This window comes from Musa acuminata, chromosome BXJ1-11, assembly GCF_036884655.1.
Source record: "Musa acuminata AAA Group cultivar baxijiao chromosome BXJ1-11, Cavendish_Baxijiao_AAA, whole genome shotgun sequence".
NCBI lineage: Eukaryota > Viridiplantae > Streptophyta > Magnoliopsida > Zingiberales > Musaceae > Musa > Musa acuminata.
The window spans coordinates 7,849,286-7,872,282 of record NC_088337.1 but is presented as its reverse complement, the minus strand read 5'-3'; the positions used below and the strand labels follow the sequence as shown (position 1 = coordinate 7,872,282).

The 22,997-nt window shown below is 42.0% G+C and overlaps 5 protein-coding genes across 8 annotated transcripts; 3 read left to right on the top strand and 2 right to left on the bottom strand.

Annotated features, from left to right (window-relative positions):
- Nucleotides 1-3,041: 3,041 nt before the first annotated feature.
- On the bottom strand, nt 3,042-4,890 carry LOC135596418 (sugar transport protein MST4-like). Its single transcript, XM_065088469.1, has 4 exons — nt 4,767-4,890; nt 4,281-4,600; nt 3,559-4,185; nt 3,042-3,482 (listed from the first exon to the last, which is right to left on the bottom strand). Exons 1-4 carry the CDS (start codon nt 4,888-4,890, stop codon nt 3,042-3,044), a joined length of 1,512 nt encoding a protein of 503 aa, XP_064944541.1.
- Nucleotides 4,891-5,873: 983 nt separating this feature from the next.
- Nucleotides 5,874-9,435, top strand: LOC103970797 (eukaryotic translation initiation factor 6-2). The gene is made up of 8 exons (XM_009384724.3): nt 5,874-6,030; nt 6,401-6,439; nt 6,869-6,965; nt 7,060-7,145; nt 7,224-7,268; nt 8,472-8,602; nt 8,831-8,941; nt 9,022-9,435. Exons 2-8 carry the CDS (start codon nt 6,430-6,432, stop codon nt 9,277-9,279), a joined length of 738 nt encoding a protein of 245 aa, XP_009382999.2. The 5' UTR covers nt 5,874-6,030; nt 6,401-6,429; the 3' UTR covers nt 9,280-9,435.
- Nucleotides 9,436-9,716: 281 nt separating this feature from the next.
- On the top strand, nt 9,717-14,615 carry LOC135597142 (eukaryotic translation initiation factor 5A-5-like). Of its 2 annotated transcripts, XM_065089700.1 has the most exons (7): nt 9,717-9,909; nt 10,016-10,143; nt 11,025-11,147; nt 11,230-11,286; nt 11,366-11,440; nt 13,909-14,039; nt 14,334-14,615. In XM_065089700.1, the coding sequence occupies exons 1-6, from the start codon at nt 9,732-9,734 to the stop codon at nt 14,008-14,010; spliced, it is 663 nt and encodes a 220-aa protein (XP_064945772.1). In that variant the 5' UTR covers nt 9,717-9,731; the 3' UTR covers nt 14,011-14,039; nt 14,334-14,615. The 2 variants fall into 2 exon arrangements, with proteins under 2 accessions (XP_064945772.1, XP_064945771.1); XM_065089699.1 differs by lacking the exon at nt 14,334-14,615 and having other exon boundaries at nt 13,909-14,248.
- A 684-nt stretch (nt 14,616-15,299) lies between these two features.
- LOC103970974 (probable receptor-like protein kinase At5g61350) lies at nt 15,300-18,051 on the bottom strand. The gene has a single exon (XM_009384882.2). It carries the CDS (start codon nt 17,916-17,918, stop codon nt 15,300-15,302), a length of 2,619 nt encoding a protein of 872 aa, XP_009383157.2. The 5' UTR covers nt 17,919-18,051.
- A 326-nt stretch (nt 18,052-18,377) lies between these two features.
- On the top strand, nt 18,378-22,045 carry LOC103970796 (uncharacterized). 3 transcript variants are annotated; one of them, XR_670659.3, is made up of 8 exons: nt 18,378-18,886; nt 19,225-19,449; nt 20,217-20,274; nt 20,415-20,486; nt 20,564-20,659; nt 20,736-20,825; nt 21,489-21,661; nt 21,815-22,045. XR_670659.3 is itself a non-coding variant. In XM_009384719.3 (7 exons), exons 1-7 carry the CDS (start codon nt 18,765-18,767, stop codon nt 21,543-21,545), a joined length of 720 nt encoding a protein of 239 aa, XP_009382994.3. In that variant the 5' UTR covers nt 18,379-18,764; the 3' UTR covers nt 21,546-21,878. The 3 variants fall into 3 exon arrangements, 2 of the variants coding, with proteins under 2 accessions (XP_009382994.3, XP_009382996.2); XM_009384719.3 differs by having other exon boundaries at nt 18,379-18,886; nt 21,489-21,878; XM_009384721.3 differs by lacking the exon at nt 18,378-18,886 and adding an exon at nt 18,945-19,116 and having other exon boundaries at nt 21,489-21,878.
- The last annotated feature ends 952 nt before the right edge of the window (nt 22,046-22,997 follow it).

Sequence of the window (22,997 nt, the reverse complement as noted above, 5' to 3'; positions counted from 1 at the left end):
AACAACTTGTGGAATTTCAATGATTAGTTGTTCAGCACTAGTTTGTACTTGAGGAGTGCTATGAACTATAATCAATCTATCATTTGATGTGGAAGGTTGAGATTCTATATGATCATGTGCGGAAACTATGTTCTTGAAATGATCACTCCCACTACTCACATCATCCTCAATAAATTTAGCATTTCTTGATTCCACAATCCTAGTTGTGTGAGATGGACAATATAATATGTAACCTTTGGACTTTTCGGCATATCCAATGAAATACCCACTAACAGTCCTCGGGTCCAGTTTCTTCTCGTGTGGATTATATATCCTGACTTCAGACGGACATCCCCAAATTCGCATATGTCGCAAACTCGGTTTCCAACATTTCCATAGTTCAAATGGTGTCTTTTGGACAGCCTTGGTTGGAACTCGGTTTAATATATACACAACCGTCTTTAGTGCTTCAGTCCACAAGAACTTAGGAAGACTGGAGTTGCTAAGCAGACTCCACACCATATCTAATAAGGTTTGGTTTCTTCTTTCTGCAACACCATTCTGGTCTGGAGAACCAGGCATAGTGTATTGGGCAATAATCCCATGTTCTTGAAATAACTTAGCAAAATGGTCAGGTGCTTGTCCATTTTCAGTATATCTACCATAATATTCTCCACCCCTATCTGATCTCACAATTTTAATTTGCTTACCACATTGGTTCTCAACTTCAGCCTTAAAGACTTTGAAGGCATCCAATGCTTCATTTTTGTTATGAAGTAAATATATATACATATATCGTGAGTAATCATCTATAAAAGAGATGAAGTATTTCTAACCATGTATGTCCATGTCTGGACAACATATATTAATATGAATTATCTCTAATAAGTCTGAACTCCTATTAGCACACTTTTTGGACTTATTGGTCTGCTTTCCCTTAATACAGTCCACACAAGTCTTAAAATTAGTAAAATCAAGAGTACTAAGTACCCCATCTTTAACTAATCTCTTAATTCTCTCTATGGAGATATGTCCTAATCTCCGATGCCATAATATAGAGGAGTCCTCATTAATATTACACCTCTTAATGCCAGCGTGAACATGTATTGAACTTTGAGTATTATCATTTGTAATAAAATACGGTAAAGACCATCAGACAAAATACCATTCCCAACACAATCAAATTTTTGTAATAAACAAAATGATGTGTCTTTAAAATTAAAGGAATACCCAAATGGTACGAGTCTGGAAACAGAAATTAAGTTTCGTGAGAAACTTGGTACATAAAATGTTCTTTCCAATTTTAAAACAAAACCACTACTTAAAGTTAGAATGCATGTTCCAATTGCTTCCACATGTGAGCTCATCTTATTTCGATCTAGAGTCAATCCACCAGGTGTTAATATTAACATTGACCATATTAGATTCATAACATACATATGAGGTTGGTTTACCTTTCTTTTCAAGCCATTGTTGGAATTTCGTGCATTCCTTCTTCACGTGTCCCTTTCTTTTATAAAAGAAATACCTTACTTCTTTCTTGATATCAGCTTGGGGTAGTATTTTATCTTTTCCCTACTGATGAGCTTTCTGATTGGCTTGATGTTTGTCAGTTTTGTTTTTCCCTCGAGTGGTTACTACTAATGCATTCTCACCCAATTCCATCACTAGCTTCTCTTCTTCTTGAACACACATGGTCATTAATTCATTGATTGACCATTTGTCCTTATATGTATTGTATGAAATTTTAAAAGGACTATATTGAGGTGGAAGGGTGTTCAGAATATAGTGCACTAGGAAAGATTCTGACATATTAACCTCAAGTTTCTTAAGTTGAGCCGCAATATCTCGCATTTGCATTATGTGCTCACGCATACCCTTTATATTGGTAAGTCTAAGGGATAAAAATTTCATAATAAGAGTACTTGCTAGTGCCTTATCCGAAGTGATGAATTGTTCATCAATAACTTTTAGCAAGTCTCGGACTTTTTCATGCTGGTCAACAGAACCATGTATGCCAGCAGTCATCTTAGTTTTGATAAACATCACGCTGAGCCGATTGGATCGCTCCCATCGCTCATATAACGTGATCTCAGTTGGAGTGCTAGTATTAGTGATTATAGGTAGTTCGTCTTTCCTGATGTCTAATTACTATATGATCCTTATTTTAACTTTATATATAATTTTAATTAATTAAGGATACTGTGGCTAATTCTTAATTAATTAAGATTATATGGATCACTAGACATTTTAAGCATAAAAAATTTGCTCATAAGCATAATTTAATATAACTAAATATGCATACATAATATGAGCATTTTACCAAATAAAATGTTGAAAATGATATTTCCTCATGATTTTCAATAAAATATATCAAGAAGTTTCCAAGAAGAAACCAAAATCAAATCATTTTCATGGCATAAAAAATGAAAACTCTTTCGTATCAAGGTAGAGGTCAAAAGGCTCTGATACCAAATGTAAGAAATCACTGAAACCAACTTGTGTTTCTAAATCATCATAATAGAAACACAATAAAAACTGATGCGGAAACAAAATAACGTACCTCAAGCCATTGTCGTCAAGAATTTCTACAGAGGTTTCTTCTTGAACTTTGGTACTTCTCGGCTCAGAACTCTCGCTTTAGATGGTGTAGGAAAGTCTTTCGCTTCAAAGAGATGATTGAGCCTAGGGACCAAAATTCTTTATATATATATATATATATATATATATATATATATATATATATGTTCTCCCATCAAGAACATTTATTATCACAAATCATAACGTTCAAGAATTAATTCAAATTTATAACGTTTGAACCATAATTAAGAACTTTAATGATATTAAATATTTAATTTAATAATAACGATTTCATGCATAAAGAATAAAAAACTAAAATCATTTAAATCATAATAAATGAAGAAATTCATGATAATGAATTATAAATCATAATGAGAACAGTTATATTAAATATTTAATAATAACGGTTACGAGATGTTTGTCGCATCAGATCATATGCTTTACAATAAGATCTTCCGGCATGAGGAAGAATGGTGGAAGAGTTAGACGGAATCCTTTTTATGTTGTTCTTCCTCGTCCATGAATCTCTTCCAGTACCAGTGTCGCTTCCAGACTCTCTCGCTCATCTCATCGATCGGCACATTCTTCGTCTCGGGCAACAGGAATATGACGAACAACCCCATCACCACAATCCATGCAGCGAAGAAGAAGAAGATCCCGGCGCGTAGATGGCACATCATGGACAGGAAAGCCTGGGCGATGACGAAGGTGAAGAGCATGTTGGAGCTGACGGCGAAGGCGTAGCCCGCGGTTCTCGTCGCCAGGGGGAAGGTTTCGCTGGGAATCAACCAACCAAGCGGACCCCAAGACCAGGCAAAGCTCGACACGTACAGGCACACGAGCACCACCACCCAGACCGCCACCCCGTGTTCGAGCTCGTTCGTCGACTTCAAGTTCACAAGCAGAACACCTCCAATCGCCACCTGCACACAGATCATTCCGAGAATTAATGCGCGGTTGCATGCTCTGATGCGTACGTGACTCGATCGTCGTTTCGACCTGTGTGATCAGCATCTGCCCACAGGCTTCGAGTAGCAGGAATCTCCTGCCGAGCTTGTCCACCAACACCACCGACACGACGGTGGATAGAACATTAACGATGCCGGTGATGACAGCGGAGAGCAGCGACGCGTCGTTCTTGAATCCGATGGTCTGGAAGAGGACCGGCGCATAGAACATGATGGCGTTGATCCCAGTGAACTGCTGGAAGACCTGCATTGCGATGGCGATCACCAGCTGCGGCCGGCTGGATCGCTTCATGAGGTTCCTGAATGGTTGCTTCACCTGTCGTGCCATCTCGCACGCGTGCAGGATCTCTTCGTACTCCGCGTTAACGTTATCGGTACCCCGAATCTTCTTCAGCATGGCCAGACCTTCCATCAGCTGCTCGCGCTCGATGAGGCTCGTCGGTGTCTCCGCGATCACCATGGAGCCCAAGCAAAGCATGGTCGCCGGCACGCCGGCCAAGCCAAGAGCGAGTCTCCACCCCCATGGATGGATATTGGAGACGAAGTAGTTCACGATGTTCGCCACGAAGATCCCGATCGTCACGTCGAGCTGGAAGAGGATGTTTAGGGCTCCTCTGATGTGGACTGGTGCGATCTCCGACAAGAATAGAGGAACAGCCTATAGGAAGAAGAATGCATAGTAAGAATGGAGTTTGAGGAAAGATGTAGAGAGAGAGAGAGAGAGAGAGAGAGTCTAGACCGATATTTATGAACCTGATTAGCGAATCCAACACCAACTCCGAGGAGAATTCTTCCTATGATCAGCATGGCAATGTTCCGAGCAGCTGCATTGAGGACGACACCGACCAAGAAAAACACTGACGCCGCCTGCATCGTCAGCCGCCGGCCATGTTTGGTGCACAGCTTGGAAGCTACAAAGCTGGACACCAAGGCGGCAAGGTACAGGGACGAAGTGAACAGCTGAAGGCCTTGGTTGTCATACTTGCAGTAGTTGTCTTCCTTGGCTTTGTGCTTCCTCTCATAGACCACAGGGAAGAACTCCTCCAAGAAGTCATCCATAGATGTCACTCCCCCTGCAGATCATACAAATCCAAAAACCAATTTTCAAATCCATGAAAACCCTAACAATGTCTGCATGCATGCAACCATCTCTTTCTCTTCGTCTCTCTCCTCCAACCACTGTCCATTAGGCTTGCGGATTAACACTAGACAATCAAATGAGAAATGGAAGTCATGAACCTGATATTCCAATGTCATAGCCAAACATGAGGCCTCCAGTAGCTGCAATTACTCCGCAGATCACAACATAAATTGTGATCTTGCCCTCGAATTCCTTCGCACCATTAGACCCTGCATTCGACATCACAATAGCCGGCATCTTGTTCTTCGTCCCTCAGCTGCAAGATAGGTCAAGAAAGAGGAGAAGATGACACTTGAACATGAAGCAGATGATGGGGGTGTGTGTGTATATATGGAGAGAAGTCTTCAAGGGAAGACGACGCAGAAGAATGTTGGATTGCGATGGCTGACTGGAATCTAACGACGAGTGACCAATAATGGTGTTCATGCTCTCACATAGGATTGGAATTGTTTGGCTTTTTTTGGTTGTCCTTGTCTATCCTAACCATGTAAACTAAGTTAAAGATATCGTTAATAGGATTTCCTACCATTACAGATCGAAAACTAAGTACATGAGTTGTGTTCGGGATAGGTTTGACTACTTCAATGGTTAGCCATATTTGTATTTAAGGTTAAATTCATTTGGATATTGGTTGCATTGTTATTCCTAAGATAGAAAGTAGGTCTTATTTTTGGGTAGCCATTTAAGATACTAATTTTATTATTTAGGAAGGATATGGATAAAGAATTAGTAACCATAATGGAGTGTTAATGGCCTGATACCTATTTAACTTGTAGAAGTAATCATACCTATTTAACTTGTAGAAGAATATGCATACGCATTTTGTTCTTTAACAGTACATGCATCATTGTATTGGTTCGAGTATCTAATGCTAAGACCTAATCACCTCCGAAACCCGGCTCTTAATCGGGTCGGACACAGACCAGTTTCTGGGTTATTGTTCGTCAATCGAATTAACGGATCGGATCCGACTGATACCTCAGTGCCCGGGATCCAGGCACAACCATGCGCTCCCCTGTGCCGATATCCACAAGTACTCGCTTGTTCATCTCGGTGGTTCCCACTTTTTATGTGGAGCCCGTCTGTCTGTCCAGTAGACATACGGGTTCAAGGAAGATCATTCAGTAGTTAATTATAACCACTAGATTTTCTTTCTTGCGCATCACGCATCGAGAGAATCTATATAACACGTTGCGGCCGCACGACCACGAACAGAAAACCCTAAAGCCGAGCCTATCCGATCCAAATCCTAGTCTTGGGGCGACGCCTCCGCGCGCATTCTTTTGTGCCCACCGGCGATCTCTTGGGGCTTCCTAGCCTCCTCGTTCCTTCCCAACCTCGCGTTCCCGATCCCGGATTAAGGTCCAGTATCTCTCTCTGGGTGTCTTGCTTTCCCATCCGATGTGGCCTACGCGGTGATAATTCGAATAATTGGAGTCTATTCTAGAAGATGAGACTTTGGGTTTCGTAGATGATTAGGTCCCTCTAACCTTTCGATTTCATGAGGAAATGTTTCTGAGCGTATTTCTTGATTGCTTTTTTGTGTGGTGTTTTTGCTTTGATATCTTGATTGTCTAGTTTCATTCGGAGTGCATAGAAGAAGTGAATCCGTTGATTTTGGGGTGGAAAAGATCCCTTTGTTTGGGTGTCTTCTTGCATGATTCGATGAAATATGTTCAGCTTCTTTAGCTTTGCAAAGTTTTGACTTTTTTATTATTCGTGGTGATCACAGGTCTTTAAAGGTGTTTGCAGCCGGCCGTCATGGCTACTCGTAAGTACCAATAGCTATATTTTATGTCTAGTTGATGAAAATAAGGAAATTGTTGAATTTTTTTGTCATGAAGAAGTGTAAATTGTTTGGCATTTCATAGAAGTTGGCAAATCTGGATTGCTATGTTGTGGTCTCTCTAAATTCTCGGGATATTTTTGTTCAATGCCTCTTTCTAGAAATATATGAGCAATTACTGATGTGTAAAACCAGAGTGTCCCATGCAGATAATACATGCTTCATAGGGTTGATTGCTTTTGAATATCATTAAATTTTATTTCAGTCCTATAATTCCATTTTCTTCTATCCTTGAATGGTCCTTGAATGCTGAACTGGGTAGTTTTAGCTCTTAAAGTGCTCACTTTCTCATGTTGTTAAATGCTTTACAACTTTAAAAGGGACCTCAAGAAGTCATCAGTTAACTTTTTGCAGGGATTCAGTTTGAGAACTCTTGCGAAGTTGGAGTGTTCTCAAAGCTGACAAATGCCTACTGTTTGGTTGCAATTGGAGGATCAGAGAACTTCTACAGGTTAGTATGTTTGAAAGAAATAAAAAAACAATGTTTTTATTATTCTGTAGCATTTTTATGTGTTGCTGATGATCTTACATTGGATGATTTGCAGCATTTTTGAAGCTGAGTTGGCTGATGTTATCCCTGTTGTCAAGACATCTATTGGAGGCACTAGAATAATCGGGCGACTTTGTGCTGGTGAGTGCTGAAAAGCGAGTTATCCAACTTTATGTTGTAATTTTACTTCTAATCACACATCTTCCCACTTCAATGTAGGCAATAAGAAAGGACTTCTTTTGCCGCACACCACCACCGACCAAGGTAAATTTTCATTGTTGAGACATTTAGTTTCTGAATCAATTTTTTTTATAGTGTAATTAACTTTTAGTTGAAAGCTGATAATTTTGCTAGGTAGCTCCTTTCAATGTGTCGGACAAAGACATTATTACTATTGTGTTCAAAGGCATAACAAAGATTTGTAAGCTATAAATATAAATAAATAAATTAGGCCTTTGATTTTAACAATGTCATAGATCTGGCTTTGGTTTTATTTTGGAGGTGATTTATATCCATGGGAGTGTGCAGTTCAGCTGCTTGAGGTGGATAGCTGCTAGATCAATACTGTCCATTTTAATTTAATATGCCAATCAAAGTTTGATGGCAACAGGTGTTTATGTAAGGTTGTTTACTTGCCTATGGAGTGGATATGTAGTGGTGTTCACAGTTGGTAGTTTTGGAAATTTTCTTTTGCTTTGTCTGTTTTTATCTGTCATGGCCTGAGACTTTACAGCATAGCTCTTGTTTATTTTCCACCAATTCTTTTGATTTCCTTTTACATAAACATTTATCTTTCACTTCAGTATTTGTGGTTGTTAAGTCGAAGGTATCTTAGGCTTTTTAGCAGTTTTCTGAATTTTACCTTTTTTTTTCTCATTACATGTGTTTAGGTATTCTCTGACCCTTACACTGATGATATCATACTTCTCTCCTAGTCACTGTAGTATTCGACATTGCTTTAGTGCCACTGCTGATTGGGGTATCTCATGAGCCTTTTGTTTTCATCTGGGAAATGGTTTCCTCATAAACTCTACATCATAAGTGCTTTATCGCACGCCTAGTTGTTACCGATACCATCTTGCGACCAAAGAGGAAAAGACAAAAGAGAAAAATAAGAGGAGTGATTAAAAACAATTAAAAGTAGGAATCCAAATTTTTGGAACTGTGTATTAGGTTTTTCTAAGGTTTATTTGTTTGTAATCATTATGATTGAAATTGCAGTTGAGGTTGTCACGGTATTTTGTTTCTGAAACTCACAAGTTATTTGAATCTATCTATCTATGTATGTGTGTTTGTAAAATGTCTAACATATCTCCTTACTTCAGAAGGAAACTCCAAGTTAATATGATAAAAAAGGAATGAGAAATGTGATCTTTGGCATTCAATTACTAGCAAATTAAGGATTTCCATTCTCTCGTGTAAACAAAATGACTGCTTTATGTTATGCTTGCTTTATTGTGTTTCCAGAGCTCCAACATCTGAGGAATAGTCTACCTGATCAGGTGGTGGTTCAGCGAATAGATGAAAGATTGTCTGCTTTAGGCAATTGCATATCCTGCAACGACCATGTTGCTCTTACACACCCTGATCTGGACAAGGCAAGTAATTTTCTTACTTTTAATTATCAGGGTGATGTTGTCAAGAGATACGAAGCATCACTTGTAAGAAACTATTTGGCCTTGAAATGTGGCTTTGAATCCTTAGTATTCAGCTCTGGTCTCGTACTGTCCATGCTCACCTATGTGGTTTAGTTGATGGCTTGTTGCTTTTCTAATCTCTAGTTGCCTCTCTTACCCTTGCATTGGTTTTTTGTTCTTTTATTTTAGGATACCGAAGAGCTCATTGCTGATGTACTTGGTGTAGAAGTATTCCGGCAGACTGTTGCTGGCAACATACTGGTTGGAAGTTACTGTGCATTTTCAAACAGAGGGGGCCTGGTAAGTTGGTGTATCTTCTGCTGAAATGAATTGTTGTTGTCATGACTGCATCATCTTCTTATGCGGGCCTGTTAAAACAGGTTCATCCGCATACATCCATGGAAGACCTTGATGAGCTCTCAACTCTTCTCCAAGTACCCCTGGTCGCCGGAACAGTGAATCGAGGCAGTGAGGTCATTGCTGCAGGTATGACAGTGAATGACTGGACAGCTTTCTGTGGATCCGACACCACAGCAACAGAGCTCTCTGTCATTGAAAGCGTCTTCAAACTCAGGGAAGCCCAGCCAAGCTCTATTGTGGATGAGATGAGGAAGTCTCTCATCGACAGTTACGTATAAGATCTTTAGTTTTTGGGACGTGCAACTCTTTTGTCACCCTAGTTGTTGAAGATGTATCTTCATTTTCGTCAATATCCTCAAAACTATTTATATGCGAGTGCTTGGTTTTCTTTGTAACCTAGTGGAGATGTTAAGGAAATGTCAACTATTTATCTCTGATGGTATCTAATTCTTAGGCTTGTTTGATTTAATAAGTCAGTGATTTATGTTGACGGTATATTGTAAATGGAGAATAAATCATGTACTTGAAGTATATGATAAGGGAAAAGATGTGTAGAGCTTCACGCTAAGGTTTCTGTAACTTGATAGTTCAATTCGATTAAATACAATTCATCGACATTCTACAACGCTCGTTGGATTGCAAGCTCAATTCTATTCAATGCAATTCGTCATTCCGTAAGCCAAATGAAGATATCCTATTGCCGGGATACCCTTCCATCGCGCAAGTCGTGATGACAGTCATCGTCTACCAAAAATGGACCGTCCACGTGTTTAGTCCCATCGAGAATCCGACGCCACGGCACTCGAGATATTTATGGGTACAAAACCCCCTACCCCGATCTGCCCCTCGGCTTTTGTTTCGAGTGCCTGCTTCATTTCTCGCTTCTGCTCCTCTGCCTCCACGATCAGGTACGGAACCCTGGGTTCCATTTCCCGATTCTTGCGTCTTTCCATCTCGATGTGCCCGCGTCGTGTTCTCCGATCGTGATTTCTTCGTTTTCTGTTGTTGCGGCAGCGATCATGTCGGACGAAGAGCATCATTTCGAGTCGAAGGCCGATGCCGGAGCGTCCAAGACCTACCCGCAGCAGGCTGGAACGATCCGCAAGAATGGGTACATCGTCATCAAGAACAGGCCCTGCAAGGTTCCTGATCCACTCCTCACAACCTCTGCTCTCCTTTGATGCATTTCTGGATATATGGTTTTGGTGATCTGTCGTATATACCTTGGAATCCATCTCATGATCGTCTCTTTTCTGGGCTATTTCGGTTTTGATCGGGATGTCTTGGGCTTTAATCTTCTTTTATCCAATGTTTCTGCTGAGTTTCCAATTTTTTTTCTGCAATATGCAACTATGGAACATCAATTGAGATGTTGTTGTGATGGTTCAAGGTGGAATTTGCACGGTCTTGGTTCATATCTTCTGGGCATGTAGTGGCTATCGATTGAAGGTAGTGGAATGTATGTCAACGAAGAATTGATGGATGACAGGATCTGGAGAAATTCCTGTTCACAGTTTCTTTATGAACACTTTTAATCCAATCTGAGCGCAGTTACACACATTGCACTTCCACGAAGTGAAGAAAATCCTAATTCTTGTACATATTGGAAGAACAAAAACTCGTGCAATCCTCCTCATCCGGCATGGACTAACAGTCGAGGAAAACTAGTGGTGCTAACTCACAGGATTTATCTTTCCTGAGTTTTTTGGTGAAGTATGCAACCTTATCGTCTCCTTACCTTGTGGAATTCTTTTTGTTCCACGGTTGTACTTCTTTTCTTAGGTATAAATGTGTTTCTTTTTTTTAGGTATTCTGAGGCCTGCAGAATTTTTTGGATTTTTTGCTCTAAAGGTCATCCATGTCGTGATATATGATGGACACCTGGATCATCTACATGATTTGTGTCTCTGGAATAATGCACCATATTTGTTGTTCAATCATACATGCTATTTATGGCTTTATAGTAGTTCCCTTTACTTGTTATTGTGATTATAAACTGCTTCATTCTCTCATTGTTTTATAGGTTGTTGAAGTGTCAACCTCCAAGACTGGGAAGCATGGTCATGCAAAATGTCACTTTGTTGCCATAGATATCTTCAATGCAAAAAAGCTTGAGGATATTGTGCCATCTTCTCACAACTGTGATGTATGTTTCTTGATATATTATATTTATATGTGTTAATTTGCATTTGTATGTATGTATTTGAATTTGTTTGGTTTATCTGCAGGTTCCACATGTCACTCGAACTGATTATCAACTGATTGACATTTCTGAAGATGGATTTGTATGTTGTTATATGTTTTCATATAATGTTTCTTTCTTAATTGGTGGTTTTCTCATAACTATTTGGTTGTGTATGTTAGGTGAGCCTTCTGACTGAAAATGGTAACACCAAAGATGATTTGAGACTCCCGACTGATGAAACTTTGTTAGCTCAGGTTGGTGATGAAGATTTATTTTCTTTGCCATTTTTAATTTTTTAAAAATCTGATCTAAGTTGGGATAAAGAAATTTAACTTATAGTATCCAGAGTTTTTAGTAAGTAATGACCTTTTTGAATGTCATTTATGTTTTAAAGGACAGTAGTCTTGACTAAGAAGCACACAGTAAATGTTTTAAACAGAAAACAAACAACTTGCATTCTACAAGCAATTACATGATGGTGGAAATATAGTTAGTTAGATATTCTTGATTATGTTAATTATGTATACAGTTTGACATGACGACATCCATGATTAATGACATGATGAATATCATGAGTAACTTTTTGACATGTATAAGTCCTCATCATTATTAATTTCCTTTCAGTGGTATCAACAGGGGAAAAGAAAGGGATTCTTTTTCCATGAAGGCTTCTGTTGTTAAATAGACAATCAATGATCACTATAATTATAAACTAAATTTATAAAAGAATGCTTTTTTGTCCATAGTGTGATGATCTTTCATGCTTTATGTACAAAATCAAAGTCATTGGTTGCTGGTCCATCATGGTAATCTGATTTAAATTATCTCAAAATATCATATAAATTTTTTGTGACATTTAGTTAGAATCCAGACATTTTGCACTATTCTGGATGCTTGCATTGCTTGCCCTATCTGTAGTATCAACACCTTTATGTTGGTAGTTACAAAATTTGCTCTTGGCTCAGAATAGCTGGAAGTTCTTTATGTTATCTGAATTGGTGAAGCTTATGTGTTAACACATCATCTATATTTGCTCCCTTCATGGGCTTTGCATTGCAGCAAGGATCCCTTATTATATTTCTGCTGACTATTTGAGTTTGAGAATGTATGTTAAAAAAAATTGCTAGCTTATTATTCTGTTATTGCACAGGAATTTGTGATCAACTTGGTCTGGAGTTCAATCTGTGTATGTTTGTTATTGGTGTGAACGCACTTGCTTTAAGGATGCATTAGTTTGCAATGAATGTTAGACTGGATTCTTCATTACTTTCACAACAGTTTTTCAAGTCATTGTTAGTCTTATGGTCAGTCGACGACCTGGAACCAGAGAGGTTCCAAGCCGGAGATTGATGCTGGAACTAGGATTGCCCTTTGTGTGTCTGGAGGAATGATGGTGGATGGAGGATGAGGATCCGTGAAGTCAAACCAAGTCTCCATGAGCCTTTGTTCTTGCAACAAAAGAACAGTGTCGGGTGTACCCATGGGTCGGTCCCTCCAATGCCTAAATCAGTGGGTTTGTTTGGATAGAGGGTAGGGAGAATGACGAGAGAGAAGAACTTGGGCTATTGTCAAAGGGCCATCTATTTGTAGTCAGGGGTACTTAACTGCCTACATGTAGGGAAGTATTCCATTGACCATTCTTGATTCGGAGAATACTTTCCGTTGTGGTTGATGCTGATGTGGTGAGTTCAATATGCCAATTAATTTTTGACATTCAATGTCCAAATGTCAAGTTAGTGTGGGATGCACAATTTTACCTCTATCAGTCTTCTAAATTCTCATGGAAGGTAAAATGAGGTGCTACCAGGATTGGGGAAGAAGGCAGATGTGTGGGAATTAGAAGCTTGGAGGAGAGGAATAGGAATGGAGGAGGCAAGGCATTGGCCGATGGAGTGGGGAAGGAGTATTGCATGGAGGAAAGTAGTGGCATTGGAAAAAAAAAGTATAAATGATTAGGTTTTATAAACCCTATAACTACAAAGTCAAGGTATGCAATTTCGAATAATACCATCTGGTACGGGCGATACCGGTCCATCAACTGATCGGTACATGGACCGTCCGTTACCGGATGGAATGATATATATATATGTATATGTATGTATATATATATATGTATATATATGTATATATATATATGTATATATATGTATATATATATATATACACACACACACACACGAGGTGGCGTCGCCCCGCTTGCGAGAAGAGAGAAACGATGTCATTGAATTATATATATATATATATATACCGAGTGGTATACCGCTCGGTATACAGTATCGTACCGAAACGAGTGAACGTCGAAACTCCGTTACGATACGATATTTCAATCCTTGCTGCAAACACATTTATAAATCCCACCGTGTCATCTTAATCTTTCCTAACAGTTTATTTGACCATAGGTTTAAAGGGTACACAAAATATTTTCTGTTAAACTCTTGATGGACTGAAGATGATGAACATGTTTCTTTTTCTCTGTTCGGATCATCTGAGAGATGAAAGTTCTATTTGGATTGGCTTAGGTTGCTAATGAACAAGCTGAGATTTGAGCTGAACACCAAGCTGCTCACTTGCACTGAGATATACTTGTATACCTAAATGCCTGTGTTATGTTGGCTTTATGATCCTGTTAAAATTTTTACAATGATTCTGTTTGTCTTTGATTAAAAAGGTTTTTTTGGGAATCTAATATTTTTTGCCTGAAATTATGTTTAATTTTTGCCAGATCAAAGATGGGTTTGCAGAGGGAAAAGATCTGGTTGTTACTGTGATGTCTGCGATGGGTGAGGAACAGATTTGTGCTCTGAAGGATATTGGCCCCAAGTAGTTATTGTCTGTTGGGATCCAATTTAAGAGGTATATTGAAAATTTATGAGATTTGAAGGAATATTGGATCTTTATTCTAAGAGATGGTGGTGGAATGCATTATATTAAAACTCCTGTTGTGGTGTTTCTACTGGTACTTCTATATTGTTTTAGTTGTCTTCTTTTGGCAAAGTTATCTGAGGCAAGTTCTTGTATAAACAATGTGTTTTATCTTATTTATAAAAGAATATCTTTATCAATGTATTTAGTATCTCATTTATGTTGCCATTATTTGTCATGATATATTATCACAAGTGGCTTGTAGTAAATAAAATAATTTTTCAGGTTTGGCTGTCATCACTGTGGCAGGTGGTCAGAAAGTGACCTGTTATCTGTTAGGCTTCGGCGGTAGTTTGGATGAACTAGCTCCCCTTGAACCATGTAAGGTGAGCACTGTTATCAAAGTTGTTTCTCTAGTAATTAAGATCAATATCTTAGGTAGGCTCAATATATGTGAATGCTGAATATAATGCTCATCTTGGTATGCTAGAAGCTATCTTTGTACTCTGTGCTTCTTGTTGATGTCTTAAGATTATATATAGTGAACTGTGTGCACGTGATCCTCAAGGTAGTCGTGCATTGATGGTCGCAGTTATTAATGTATAGCACCTCGGTGGGTGAATCAGCAGTTCGGTTGTGCTTGAATCTTAGTCATCAACAAGAAAGTTCACTTAAAAATGTGTGCATCTAGAACTTTCGGAGGAACCATTTTACAAATTTTAATCAGGTTTATTTTGATATTTGATAAAGTCAAACATTTAAACATCAGGTGTTTTTTGTTAATCAGTTTTGTTGCTAGCCTTTTTTTGTGTCATCTCTGATGTGTGGTGGTAGTGTTTCTTGGTTTAGGACTTTTTAACATTTTGAACCGCAAGATAAAAATTACCTGCCAAAATTTGATGCAACTTTCGTGGCATTCGTCACAAGTTGATAATGTATACGATGTAGCAGCCGATTTACTTCACGCAATGACACAGTTATCACAGAAATCTACGATATCACATGTGGTAATAGACGGCGACGCACGTCAAGCCAGAAGAAAAAAATATTGAATGTTCAAGTTGTCATTACAAAAGAAAGAACACCTGAACCATATCTAAATAGATACAAGGCACCGGAGAACTGCCTAAAATGAACGCAGGCATCGGATAAGATACATAGGAAACAATGACTTCAAATGAAGTCGGGACTTCTAATGACTTGAATTGTTTGACGTGCTTGGAAAGTAGTACCACGAGGTCATTCAGCCTTTCACCTCCCTTGGCACAGTGGATTTGCCATCAGCGTGGAGTCGTCATCGGTCAAGGCGTATACGTCGTCGCCGTTGCGGGCCGGGCTTTCCAGGGGAATGTTCGCGGCGCTCTTTTCGGCGGGGTCGTCGCTGGGCTGCCCCATGGAAGCCTCCTGGAGCTGCAGGGCATACTCCAGGTTCCACAGGACGTCTCCCATGGACGGCCGGTCCACTCCGTGCTCCGCCAAGCACTTCTCCGCCGCCTCCACGTACTTCTTCAGCGAGGCGGAACTGATGGTTCCCACCAGGTGAGGGTCGATGATCTTCTCCAGCTGGCCCTTGCGGTGCCACTGCATCGCCCACTCCGCTAGGTTCACTTGCTCCCTCGGCAGGGCCGGGTTGAGAGCGGGCCTCGCGCAGAGCACCTCGAACAGCACCACCCCGAAGGAGTACACGTCCGACTTCTCCGTCAGCTGCTGCCGCCGGAAGTACTCCGGGTCGAGGTACCCGAAGCTGCCCTTCACCGCGGTGCTCACGTGCGTTTGCTCCAGGGAGGGGGCCGCCTTGGAGAGGCCGAAGTCGGCGACCTTGGCGACGAGGTTGTCGTCGAGCAGGATGTTGGTGGTCTTGACGTCCCTGTGGATGATGCCCTCCGACGCGCCAGTGTGGAGGTAGTGCAGGCCTCGAGCGGCGCCGATGCACACCTCGAGCCGCTGCTTCCACGAGAGCGGGGTGTGGCATGTGCCGCCGTAGAGGTGGTCCCTCAAGGGTCCCTTGGCCATGTACTCGTACACCAGGATCATCTCGTTGTTCTCATCGCAGCAGCCGATGAGGGAGACGAGGTGGCGATGGCGGAGTTTCGACAGCATCTGGATCTCCGTCTGGAACTCGTTGATCCCCTGCTCCGACGACGGGTTCCCTCGCTTGATGGCCAGTTTAGTTCCGCCCTCCAGCGCGCCGATGTAGACCTTCCCGAACCCCCCGACGCCGATCACCTCCTTCTCGTCGAAGTTGTTGGTCGCCTCTTGCATCTCGGCCAGGGAATAGATCTTGCCCAGGCCGATGGCGCCGGACGCGAAGAAGCTCGAGTAGCCGCTCTTGCTCTTGTGGGATCCATAGCGGTTTCGGGAGCTGCCTCTGCAGCTGCTGTTGCTACTCATGAAGGTCGAGTGGCTCATGTGGAGGGGGAGGAGCCACGACGAGAAGCTGTTGGTCTTCTCCCAGTCCGCCGGCCGCCGCCTCCACCGGAAGAACATCACTGCCACCAGGGCCATCGCCATCGCTCCCAGTGCGAGCCCCACGCCCGAGACAATCCTCCTCGCGAGGCTCCCCGAGGCTGAGCCGCCATGGTACGATCCATCGACGGCGAACTGCCCGTCGAGGCTGCCCGCCGAGTTGCTCATCTTCATGACCTCAATGCCGTTGAGGATGGCGTTGGAAGACCCGGTTCCTGAATCAGCCGTCGGGCCGACCTGCACCGTGATGGTCTCGTTGATGATGGTGGTGCCGTTGATCACGAAATCCTTGTAGTAGGCCACCGCGAGGGCTGCGGTCGCCGTCGAGAGGTCGAGGCTGGAGACCCCCGTCAGACCATTTAAGAAGACGTTGAAGTAGAGCTCATTGAGGCTCTTGCTGACTATGTCGCAGAAGTGCATGCGGATGAGGTACGAGAAGGCCGAGTCGGCGCCGAACTGCCACGTTAAGTTGAAGTTTTGATCGACGGTGTTCGAATCGGCCATCTCTCTGGCGCTCGTGTAGACCGCGCTGGGTGCGATCAGCGGCGTGACCGATCCGTCGTCGGGGTACTTGACGGTGCGGGTCGGCACAGAGACGTTCTGGGCCGCCGCCGCCACCTTCAAGAACTCGGCATCGGTTTGCCACGTCCGCGACAGCGTATCGTTCGATGATCCGATCACCGGGCCCCCAACGTTCACCCGGTGCATGACCTCAAGAGAATACTTGGAGACGCCGGTGAATTGACCCTGGGGAGAGATGCCTGTGGCCGCGTCGACGATGAGGTTATCGGGCGCAGACACGACCTCAATGGCGTTGATGAACGCGATACGGCCCTTCCTGGGGGAGAAGACGAGCGACACCCTGTCGCGGTCGATGGGAATGAGGTACTCCTTGAGGAACGGGGAAGGCGGGGCTGGCGGGCTGAATTCGTGGAGGAGGACGATATCCTCGGTGCTGACAGTGAAGGCCGCCGACATGAGGTTGTAGTCCGCAGCGGGGAACGGGTAGAAGTGAAATCGGACCCAGTGGCGGCCGGGCTTGGAGATGAAGAAGCTGAAGGTGGACTCCGCCGGGAAGACCCTCGCGGTGAGGTACAGCGGGGACACCGAAGTGTTCGCCGTCGAGTTGTCAGCGGCGACCTTCACGTCTTCATCGGTCGAGAGGAAGGAGGAGGACTGGGGGTCAGAGCGGAAGACGCGGCCGTCGTCGAGCTGGGTGCTCTTCGGCGCGCCGCAGTTGAGGAGGTAGCTGTCGGAGGGAGAAAACCTGACGGGCGCCGAGGCGGATCCTCCGCCGGATCGGGCGCAGGCAGAGGAGAAAAGGGAGAGCAAGAAGAAGAGGGAGAAGAATGGTGTTCCCGCAATTGTCGCCGTCGACGCCCCATACCTCTCAGGTCCGGTCATTTCATCAGCTAGCTGCGACACAGGAAATCAACCGGCGTGCATGGGGAGGGCCGGCGAGCTCCTGCGTCAGTACAGGCGGCAATGGGAGGGAGTCAGGTGCACGATGACCCGGGAAGGGGAGGAGGAGATGAAATGGAGGCAGAGGAAAGGGTGGTTGGAAGCACGCACGTACGTCGTTAGAGGGTGAGGGACGAGGAAGAGCGGTTTTGGCAACACCACCATATCTGTTATCCGAAACAGAAACAAGTCACCCACGAGGAGCGGCTTCTATTTGCCTTCACGTTACTGCTACGGTTTATTTAGTTCGGACTCCGTCAAAGCGTTACGCGACCGGCTCAGCTCTTTTAACGGGACAAGAGCTGTCGACACGTAATCGCGTCGCGGTGCCATTGGCTTACCAGCGTGGGTGCTGCCGGCGAGAGATAGGAGATCGAGAGATTTCTTGTCGGCAACCAGTCTCTCAGGGTGGTGCAGTTTGGGTCGAACCCAATCCAACTCATATCTGATTTAAACGGGCTTGGGCGGCGGTATTGCCATCACGGGTCGCGCAACCCGACCCAAATTGAATCCGGATGAGGGCCATAACCCGACCCGCGTCGGCAACCCTTCCACTGTCCGAAACCCTAGCCACTGGCCTCAACGCCTACCCCGTGGCCTCTTTCCCTCTTCGACGGCGGTGACGGCTGTTCTTCAGGTACTCTTTCCCTCTTTCCCTCTTGTCGGCAACCAGTCTCTCAGGGTGGTGCAGTTTGTGTCGAACCTAATCCAACTCATATCTGATTTAAACGGGCTTGGGCGGCGGTATTGCCATCACGGGTCGCGCAACCCGACCCAAATTGAATCCGGATGAGGGCCATAACCCGACCCGCGTCGGCAACCCTTCCACTCTCCGAAACCCTAACCGCTGGCCTCAACGCCTACCCCGTGGCCTCTTTCCCTCTTCGACGGCGGCGACGGCTGTTCTTCAGGTACTCTTCTACTTGCGAAACGTCTTCACCCATCCTAAAGAGGATGGCGAATGGCCGAAAGGATGATGATCGTAGAGATCGCTTTTTCTTGGTCCGCTATCTTCTCGATTACGTTGTCGTTGATATGAGATATGGTGTCACGATGAGTCATTATGTGTATTAGTGGTCCTTCTTCCTTACTGCACCTTATCCTTTGCTTCATGTTACAGACAGTACTCGAGTTTCGCAAGGTTTCTCGTTAAATGTTCTTTAATCTGCTTAGTTTCTCCATATCTTTTTGCTTCATATTGCGAACAACTTCAATTCTGGAGCTAAAGTAAGCTTATTGTCCATTTTAGATCACTAGGTTGGTGCGTGGTGCCAGCCTTCTTGAGTATCCGGTTACATCGGTTGCATTGCTTCAAGAAGGAACAGATGAAGGTAATTGAGCCTGTGGAGTTGTTCCAGAAGCTGTGCAGTTCGGGTGCCGTGCAAAAAGGACGATTACTGGGATTAGATGTTGGGCAGAGATATGTTGGGTTGGCTGTTTCAGATGTTGCTAATCGAATAGCATCACCTGGAAGGTAGTGTCTTTTGTATTTCCATGAATGATTCACTCATTGGTATAGTGACTTCTGTAGGGTATTGGTATAACATATACTCCGAAATTAAATAGATCGTTACTCATTTTAGGAAACTGGAAAAGCAAAGATGATGGTGCAAAAGTTGTGTGATTGAGAGCTGAACTTGTAGTCTATAAACAAATATCGGGAGCATAGGTTGATCAAGAGACGTTATTTTCATGGAATCTATTTTGCTACCTCCTGCATTGACATAAGTGTAATAGGCTTATTCCACTGAAGATGTTGTATGATTTATGTTCTCGTACCATATATTGCAGCCCATATTCACAGAGATTCATTTGTTCATGTGGACTTTTTATTAAGTAATTCTATATCACCTTTCGTGCAATATTTAGAGTCACATGTCATAATGCTTAGGATCTTAAGTTTTCTTCTCTTGGAGTACAGACTTGATTTTCTTTGATGTGGTCCTTGATCATTGCAGTTAATTGACTGAAAAATGTAATGTTTCAAGTCTAGGAGCCTATCATATTTTATTTTATCTGCTTAGCAACTTAACTGCATATCTGAGTGCCTATGCATTTGCATTGGTGTCTTGGATTAAAACTTATGTCAAATAGTTTATATTTTAGAATTGGCATCCATACTTTTGCTGATAGAGTATACCAACATATCTTTGGTTCTGTTTGTTTTGCAATTATTTTTTCACTGATGTTATGCAGTTTTGTGATTTATATACAATAAATAACTTTAGATTTCTGATGCAGTGTCTTAGTCAGGAAGAAGACAAACATTGATATCATGGCTAAAGTTTTCCAGAAGTTGGTATGTGGATCGATACCTTTCCTTGGTTCCTAAGTTGCAGTAAACAGTCTGATTAATAGGTTCAGGTTGAAGTAAGCAGTTTGATGAACATTTAAAGCATTAAAGCAAGCATTTGCCTCACATTCAATTCTCTTTCACAGGTTTCTCAGCATTCTCTCGTGGGATTCGTTGTTGGTTATCCATTCTGCTTGTGGGGTCAATCAAGTGTAGAGGTACACTGTTCATGAAATCTTATGTTTCGATGTTTGAACCTTCTAATCCCTGATTTTCTGATTGTGCTTTGGAGAAGGCTGTGCAAGTTAGGCTGTTCATGGAGGATCTACGCAACACAGGGAGACTTAATGGCCTAACCTACACATATTGGGATGAAAATTATACCTCAAAGGTGGGCACAGAAATGCCATCTGCCAGTAGTGATGTTGCAGGGAAAATCTTTTATGCTAATGATTGGTTGCTTTCAGTGTGTGGAAGCCCTGTTAGAGCCACTGGATCTAAATCCAGTGAAATCAAAAACAATCAAGGACAAATTTGCTGCTGTTGGAATACTCCAGGTAAACCGGTACCAAGTGCTATATACTTCTATTTGTTCTGCCCCCTGCATCACTTGAAAGGAACCATGAATACCCATAGCATCATTGCATGCATATTGATCAATCTAATTTGTTGAGCATATACTCAAAAACTCTCATTGTTTAGTTAACTGCTGCCCAGGTAAATTGTTTTCTGGATTTAATATTTTGGGGGACTAAAATGTGTGTGGGATCTGCGTCTTCCGTTTTTACTAGCTCCAACTTTGTTTCTCACTTTTTTATATCCAGAATTCTTTTTTGGTCATAAGGTCTTAAAAAATGTTGAGGTGGATCTTTCTGAGCAGGATTTCCATCTTCCTCTTAATCTTGTATTTGGGCCACAGAACAATACATTTGCTGACATGTTTATTTCTCTGCCGTCTTACTAATAAAACACCATAGTGTACAGAATAGTATTATTGATTCTCTTTGTGTGAAGGAACATCGAGAAACATCTTATTGGTTTTTACTCTTTTTTTTTATTTTTTGAAAAACAATAGTTGAGCGAAGGTCACCAATCTTAGATTACTATGCTGAGATAGATAAAAGGAATTTGTCAAAATAGCAATGTTGTGATGAAGCATAAATAACCATGTAGGTGAAAGTATGATGTTAACCAGGCTTTGATTGTTACTGAATTGACAGGGATATCTGGACAACATGAACAGGAAATTGAAATCAGGAAACTTGGCTAGAGAGTGATGCAACACCAGGAGGGACATGAAATGAAACAAAAGCATGCAAGTTCTACTACTGGTTCTGAAAGCATCTCAGTAAAAGCCATTAGCAGCTTCTTAGAAGAAAGCCACAAACAGATGGTATGTCCCACGGTATCAATGACGAAGAAAGTGCCGTAGCGTATTGCTTGTTTGTCTCTTCGACTGGTTGGATGAGGGAGTCTAACGATGTACACTAAAATATCATTTCTTCTACACTTTCGTACTCAACTGATAGTGTATTTTTGTATGCAGAGATGCAAGACTCGGAAAACTATTGGAGCGTTGTGAATTGGTCACGATTGGTAGGAATGTTTCACTCCGATTTCCACTACATTTTTGAATGTTGGTCGCTATAACCACCAACAAAAAAATTCTCCTCGTACACTCCTTCCACTACAAAAAATCCATCGAAACCCTATACGACTTATTTTTGTTGGTTTCTATTACACTTATAATTTTGAAATATAACAGGTCTTAAACGAACGTTGAGATTTTCAAATAGTGATCCAATTGTTTTTTTGTGAAAGTTAGGAGAGGTAAATTAATTATTTAAATAAGCATTCAACATCAGTCATTATTATGTTATAGCAAACTGATTATCTATAAATTTTTTACCCATGTGAAGTCTCTTATGCCTTCATTCTCCACGTTCGTCACACCTCTCTTCATCACCATCACTTTTAGCGGTCAAAGGGAGGTGTTGAGTCAGTTTTTTATTATCTAGTTCGAATACTAATTTGAAATCGATTAGCGTCATTCTTCTACTTTTGTCATGAGGTGATTTCAGTCGACATTATCAATGTTCGTTTAAACATCTCTAATTGTGTTGAAATTTATAAAATTACCCCAAGGATACTTCTGATAGAGTTTATCTAATGCCTATTTCCTAAATTTTGAGGATTCAGAGGACTTAGCTTGTATTTGAGAGAGAGAGAGAGAGAGAGTATCTCTCGAGATGTACTTAGAGAGTTCTTTTTTATATTAAGCTCCAAATATCATTACTTCTATAATTGGTGTCGATTATGGAGAAGGTGGTGTGTCTTTTTTAAACTTAACTATGGTCATGTTGTGCCTCATGTTGAGGTATTGGTCATGTGTCTATGAGCTATTGGACACGTGATGCTAAAGTGTTAGTCGCTTGGCTCTAAGGTGTCGACCACGTGTAACACATGATGCTGATGTGTCGATCATGTCTGTCCAATATTACTTGGGGATGCATCACTTGTTAAGTCATTTTTTTATTGTCTAAGGGTCGTTCTTCTTGTCACAAGGTGATTCTAATCGACATCATCAACGCTCGTATAATTGTTTTCAACTGTGTTGAAATCTACAAAACTATAACATGGGTGCTCTTGAGAAGGCTTATATGATACCTAAGATTTTAGAGAGGGTGCTCTTGTGAAGGCTTATATTATGGCCTAAGATTTTGAGGATT

Coding starts and splice junctions, on each gene's coding strand:
- LOC103970797 (XM_009384724.3), top strand. Junction 8,603..8,830: donor CACACCCTGATCTGGACAAG/GCAAGTAATTTT, acceptor CTTTTATTTTAG/GATACCGAAGAGCTCATTGC. Junction 8,942..9,021: donor TTTCAAACAGAGGGGGCCTG/GTAAGTTGGTGT, acceptor CTGTTAAAACAG/GTTCATCCGCATACATCCAT.
- LOC103970796 (XM_009384719.3), top strand. CDS start 18,765: ATGAGGGCCATAACCCGACCCGCGTCGGCAACCCTTCCACTCTCCGAA. Junction 20,660..20,735: donor ATGAAAATTATACCTCAAAG/GTGGGCACAGAA, acceptor GGTTGCTTTCAG/TGTGTGGAAGCCCTGTTAGA. Junction 20,826..21,488: donor CTGCTGTTGGAATACTCCAG/GTAAACCGGTAC, acceptor CTGAATTGACAG/GGATATCTGGACAACATGAA.
- LOC135597142 (XM_065089700.1), top strand. CDS start 9,732: ATGACAGTCATCGTCTACCAAAAATGGACCGTCCACGTGTTTAGTCCC. Junction 10,144..11,024: donor TCAAGAACAGGCCCTGCAAG/GTTCCTGATCCA, acceptor ATTGTTTTATAG/GTTGTTGAAGTGTCAACCTC. Junction 11,148..11,229: donor CATCTTCTCACAACTGTGAT/GTATGTTTCTTG, acceptor GTTTATCTGCAG/GTTCCACATGTCACTCGAAC.
- LOC135596418 (XM_065088469.1), bottom strand. CDS start 4,890: ATGTCGAATGCAGGGTCTAATGGTGCGAAGGAATTCGAGGGCAAGATC. Junction 4,186..4,280: donor GTGTTGGATTCGCTAATCAG/GTTCATAAATAT, acceptor TTCTTCCTATAG/GCTGTTCCTCTATTCTTGTC. Junction 3,483..3,558: donor GGCAGATGCTGATCACACAG/GTCGAAACGACG, acceptor ATCTGTGTGCAG/GTGGCGATTGGAGGTGTTCT.
- LOC103970974 (XM_009384882.2), bottom strand. CDS start 17,918: ATGACCGGACCTGAGAGGTATGGGGCGTCGACGGCGACAATTGCGGGA.